The 6,149-nt window shown below is 52.5% G+C and overlaps 1 protein-coding gene across 1 annotated transcript; it reads left to right on the top strand.

Moving 5' to 3' along the window:
• The first annotated feature begins 225 nt into the window (after positions 1-225).
• On the top strand, positions 226-4,061 carry LOC141735635 (adenosine 5'-monophosphoramidase HINT1-like). The gene is given in 5 exon segments (XM_074568685.1): positions 226-254; positions 1,645-1,744; positions 1,746-1,775; positions 2,807-2,911; positions 3,723-4,061. Coding segments are annotated over 5 exon segments (429 nt in total). The 3' UTR covers positions 3,888-4,061.
• The last annotated feature ends 2,088 nt before the right edge of the window (positions 4,062-6,149 follow it).

Raw genomic sequence — 6,149 nt, 5'->3', positions numbered from 1 at the left:
AGTCTGTTGGGAAGAGACTTGCAGATCCAGCTGGGGGTTGGAGTAATCCCCGAGGAGGGGAAAATGATTGCAAAAATACTAAGATTAAGTCAGGAGGATGAATCCAAAATTAATCAGCAAGTTTGGGCTGTGGCTGGTAACAGAGGAGGTCTGAATATCCAACCAATCAAAGTTTCTATAGAAAGGGAAAATCACCCCATACGAGTCAGGCAGTACCCCATTTCAATGGAGGGGAAAAAAAAGGCCTCCAGCCGGTAATTGAAGGACTCGTCTCTGATGGGACCCTCGAACCCTGTATGTCTCCTCATAACACTCCTATCCTACCTGTAAAGAAACCTGACGGGACGTATAGGTTGGTGCAAGACTTATGGGAGGTGAATAAGAGAACTTTGACCCGGTACCCTGTTGTACCAAACCCTTATACCCTTCTGAGCAAAGTTCCCCCGGAACACAGCTTATTATTTCTTCCTTGCTTAATCCCTTGTTTTATACGCTTAATTATAACAGTAGTCCAAAGCATGCAAGTAGTTACCATACCCAAGAATCCAAAATTGGCAGCAGCAGGCTCAACTAAAAAGATAATGGTATTAAGGAGAATAAGAAATACTCCACAACAATTGGAAGAAGCAGAATCGATCTATGAACAAAACAAATGGATTAAGCAAAATGAAAGTTATGGCTCAAGCCAAATGTAGTATAAAAGACAAAAAGGGGGAATTGTGAAAAATAGTGAAGGTATTGTTGGCTTTCGCCATAATAACAAGGCTATAAATCTTTGACTTATAAGGATAACTAACCTTTAGTAAATTAGGAAACATGAGAAACCTCAAAGATAACAACTAACGGCAACTATGAAGAAAAACATCATGAAGAAAAACATCCGAGAGAAACAAAAGAGAACTTCTCCAAAAGACTCCACAAGTGATTAACAGAAGGAAACAGATGCATAGGAGAAGGGAGCTGATGATAATCGATCCTACCAGAAGGAAACAGATGCATGGGAAAAGGGAACTGAAGATCATCGATCCTCAGAAACAATTCAGAAGGAAACACACAAATAGAAGAGAAAAAGGACTAATAATAATCAATCATTACAAACAATTACTCTGTCCAAAAGAGTGAATACGTATGCAATATTGAATGTATATAAGACGTGGTTGAAGTGTTAGCTGGTGTGCCTCTGACTTGAGTCATGCACCCAGCGCTGTGCTTTTGCTTTATTGGCTCTGTCCCTATAATAAAATAAGTGCCATTTCTGTTTAAGGGATCTGGCTATTTATTACAGGGTGGAGTTGACGCGGTAATAACAGTCAATAGTACTTGTAGCTACAACAGCCTCTTCTGAGACCTCGTCGCCCGCCCACAGGGTCGCAGCACTACACGGCACGGATCCCTCCGCGGACTGGCCCAACGTCTTCTCCCTCCGCCCCCAGGTCGGATCCCTCCGCGCCCCCAGGGCACGCAAACTCCCTGAGCCCCGCTAAGCACCAGGTCGACGAGGGCGGACCCGCCGGGGGGCCGGGGACAAGCGAAAACGACAGACGAGACAGCCAATCGAGACGCGGGATCGGCCGGCGGCCATCTGGCGGCCCAATGGGCGCCGCGGAGGGCCTGGCCGAGTGGAGGAAGCGCGGGGGCGACAAGGGGCGTTGTCGTGGCCGACGAGGTTATTGGGGCGCGGGCCGCCCGGCCTGGTGCCGCCGCCACCCGCAGTGTTTTCGGGAAGATCATCGGCAAGGCGCTTCCCCGCCAACGTCGCCTACGAGGACGAGGAGGTAGCCGCGGCTTTGCTCTGAGCGCGGTTCCTCCTCCCTCCCCCCGTCCCCCCCTCCCCCCGCGCTCGCAGGCACCCTGAGCCGAGGACCCGTTGCGCGGTGCCCGGGAGCGCGGCAGGGCGGGTGGCGGCCTTGCTGCGGGCGGGCGGGCGGGCGGTGGAGGGACGGGGCCTCTCTGGGTTGTGGCGCTCTCTACTGCGCGATCCCTATAACATCGCGCTTCTTCGGTGCGGCCCCCCCGCCCCCGGCTGCCGCGGCGCGTACTGGGTTGCTGGTGCTGGCCGGCTCGCCTCGGTTCCCAGCCCCGCCGTGTCGCGTGCGCGCGTGCGTAGAGGAGGGCCTCTGACGGTAAGGCACTTGGTGGCAGCCGCAGACGTTTGCCGCGTGATATCCCTTTGGCACTGCAAGTCGTGCAAAGTTTGCTGCCGAGGGATGCGAGTGGTCCTACCTCGTGTAGGACGACAGTCTTGAAACCTTAGATTAAGCGCACGCAGTCAGTCTCCTCGGGGATTCCAGGCGTATGTATGTAAACGGTGAACGTCTGAGTGGTGACCGTAATGAGTTAGTTCTGCGTAGGAGAAACGCAGGTCTTGATGTGCCTCCTAATAGCACTGTAGAGATTTCGCAGCTCTGCTGTGCTAGGCTTTGGTTCTGCGCCCCCAAACTGGATTGTTACAGCTTTTCTTATTTTTCTTTACCAAAAAAGTAAATCCAGAAACTCGTCATCCTTAGGAAACGATCGACCCGAATTAAAACGTACTGGAGGTCGCTAGTCTGAAGTACTGGCCCGCCTCCTTGCCCCCATCACCTTGCATGCTGAATCCCACTTCTGGAGGGGGCTCTGTAAAGACGTTGTATTTTTTTGTACAGAAAGCATTAATATCGCGTAAGAAAAATCAACGTTTCGGCTTGCGTTTGGGGTATCCGGTAGTCTGCTTCTGTAGGAGTTCAGTGGGGCATATTGATTTGCTTAAGCTATTATTACCTTTCTCTGAAGCCAATGACGTTTTAACTGTTTACTCTTCCTCCAGCGCCTTGCGTTCCGTGATCTTTCACCCCAAGCTCCGATGCTTTTCCTAGCCATGCCTAAGGAGGCAATTATGAGGTTATGCGAAGCAGAAGATCCTGGTGAATGTGTAAGTACTGTGGAAGCTTTCTGTATGCTAAACTGTACCTGTCGTTAGTTCCTAATTTAGTAGACTCTTTCCCATCCCCCCTTTTCCTCTTGATAGGGCACGGTAGGCTGGTTTGGGTTTTCTGGCGCTATAATCTTTTCTCTCTGGCTTGTAATGGAGCTGAGCTTTTTGACCGAAAGTAGCGATATAAAGCAATGCTCATCCCTGGGTACGTACTCCTGGTGCAAAATGCAGTGTTGTTTTGGAGCGCAGGGTGATGCCTACTGTCACGGTTTAGAGCAAGAGGAGGAGTAGTACTTCTTCTAATACGGAGAAGAGGGCTTGGGGTTTTTGGCAGGTCGGGGGTGAGGAAGGGCAAAGCTGGTCGAGAGGTGCTGGATGCTTCGCTTTTGGCTATAAAAGTCAAGTTCAGAGACTTTGTAAACCCACGCAAAAGGCAGCCTGAAGCTTATTTTCCACCCGAGTTGCGTATGTTGCCTGAAGAGATAATGGGGGGCTTTAACCCGGAGACAAACTTAGCTTCTGTGGCTGTTTTGTAGTCCGTTACTGTCTAGCTTGAAAACAATTGCGTAGCCCTCTTTCTTCCCCCCCCCCTACAGTGTGCGTAATCGGTCTTTGTAGCTTTGCTTGGGAAATGCCGGTTGCAGGCGGACAGACAGTAATTTGAAGCGCAGTGGTTGAATTGCTAGGAGTTGGCTAACTGGTTTCTCTGGGTGCTTCTCTGCTCTCATTCCTCCCCTCCCTGCCCTCTCCCCTTCTTGTGTGTGGCTTTTTATTTTACTTATTTATGGTTTTGTACTTCCTTCTCCAGCTTCTTGGGCATTTAATGATTGTTGGCAAGCAGCATGCTGCTCACCTGGGCCTGACCGATGGATTCCGGATGGTTGCGGATGAAGGGCCCGAGGGTGGGCAGCCTGTCTGTCACGTACATCTACGTATTCTGGGTGGCCGTCAGTTGGGCTGGCCGCCTGGCTGAGATTTTTGCACCGCAAGAGCTGCTGCACGTGTACAAATCGCCGCTGAATGGATTTCGTCTGTTGCCCGTCGATCTAGGCACTGTTGATGTCGAATGTTTTGTGCCGCGTGTCTGTGGAAGGTAATAAAAGCTGTGAGCAGCAGTTGCACAATAAAGATTTAGCATGGGGATCTCACCTCCGTCTTGTGCGTCTTACTGAGGGAAATAGTTCCGCAAGTTAAAACGGCGTCTCCCCGGAGTGTAAGTACGTGGACTGGGTCGGTCTGTTAACAGTGTTCTATAGATAGATAGTGATTTGGCCAGTCATTTGAAGCGTGACGCTGGGACGGCTTAGCAGTCTCCTGCATCCTGTAGGAAGCAGACTCTTGGCTCTTTGGAAGCGGTACGCAAATGTACGTAAAGCCAGTGTAGGCGGCTGCTGCTGCAACACCTTTAGAAAATACTGTATGCGACGCTACAGGCATGCCATACAAGGGTGCTTTTGTGGGAAAGCCTCCGTCCTCTTCTTTGTAGCCGCCCTTTAAGTACTGGCAGACTGCGATGAGGTTCCCTCCCCCGCGAGCCTTCTCTTCTGCAAGGGAGAAGAGACCCAACTCCTTCAGCCTTTCCTCCTAGGGCAGGTTCTCCAGCCCTTTGGTCATCTTTGCGGCCCTCCTTGGGACCTTCCCCAGTCGGTCTGCGTCTCTTTTTTGAATTGTGGGGACCAGAACTGGACACGGCGCTCCAGGTGCGGCCTGCGGGGGTAGCCTGTGTGAGAAGAGGCCAGGGTCTGCCCTGTGCTGGACGCAGCTGGTGCCAGCCAGCTAGGCACTGGACTTGCCGCAGGCCAAAGCTGAGCGGCTCAGCGAAGCCGGGGGCGCCCCTGGGAAAACCTATTGAAGAAAGGGCAAAGCGCTGTCCGGGGCAGGTATTTCCCTGCTGCCTGTGGGTCCGGCCGGTGGATGTTTCCTGAAGGAACTTTTTCATCCTATTTTCTCCCCCTGTCCTGTTGAGGAGGGGCAGTGAGAGAGCGGCTGGGCGGGCCCCTGACAGCCGGCCGAGGTCAATCCATCACAAAGCCTAAAGGGCAGATTCCTCCATGTAGAAGTGTTGAAGGGGGTTGGTGCTTTAAGGAACGATAGTGACTGGGGTTTTGGAGACAGGAAAGTCAGGAAATCGCTGGGGATCCAGTTGCTTCGAGGGGGGGAAATTTCAAGAGAAAAAGCCTTCTTTCTGAGCAATAAGAGGCTCTTGTGAGCAGAGGGCTCTAGTCTCCCTTTGTTCTCACTTGGTAATGAAAGAGACAAGGCACCGGAACTCCTGCGTGCGAAGGGATGAAAATGTGCGGAGCCTGTTGGATGCTCTTTGTGTGCGCGTGTTGGAAACCCAGGAACAGCTATAAGGAGGTGGGTGTGAGCTTGGTTAACTTGGCCAAGCCAACCACGCAAAGCTGACCCAACCTCCCGCCCGCATCAGAACCAGTGCCACCAGAAAAGCACGTAAGGTGTTAGCAATTGGAGATCCCCTACTGAGAGGCACCGACGCACCCGTTTGCCGTCCAGGCGATTTCTCTCGAGAAGTCTGCTGCCTACCAGGGGCTCGCATCCGTGGCGTCGCCGAGAGGCTGCCGAGCCTGGTGATCCCTGCAGGTTATCATGCGCTCCTACTATTCCGCGTAGGGTCTGACGAGGCAACTTAGAACCCTCCAAAGAGACTTTATGTCCCTCGGAGCAATGTTAAAAGGATCAGGAGCACAGGTGGTGGTCTCCTCTCTCCTCCCAGTCAGAGGGAGGGGTCCAGCAAGGAGGAGACGAATTGAACAGGTGAATGCCTGGCTGCGTAGCTGGTGCCATACGCGAGGTTTTGGCTTCTGTGATCACGGGTGTACCTTTGAGAAGCCGGGTCTGTTGGGAGCTGATGGGATTCGCCTGACCAAGCGGGGCAAGAGGGTCTTTGCCAACAAGCTGGCCGGACTTACAAGGAGGGCTTTAAACTAGGCTCAGCGGGGGAAGGGGATGGAGTTCTGAGCAACAGAGAAGAGCCAGGGGCTGCTGATGCGTTAGGAACCAACAGGGGAACCCCTGAGAAATGCCGCAAAGGACTTGGGGCTTGATCCTCCAGAAAGGCGACACGGTCGGCAGCCCAACTGAAGTGCCTCTATACCACTGCGCGCAGCACAGGTAACAAACAGGAGGAGTTGGAAGCCCCTGTGCAGAAGGAGCAGAAGGGAGCTGGCAGCTCTTTCAGGACGTTTTTTCTTCGAGCACAAGAGCTCTCGATTCC

The sequence above is a fragment of the Larus michahellis genome, chromosome W (genome assembly GCF_964199755.1).
Source record: "Larus michahellis chromosome W, bLarMic1.1, whole genome shotgun sequence".
Lineage (NCBI taxonomy): Eukaryota > Metazoa > Chordata > Aves > Charadriiformes > Laridae > Larus > Larus michahellis.
The sequence above is the reverse complement of the archived record's forward strand: the minus strand, read 5'-3'. Positions and strand labels throughout refer to the sequence as shown.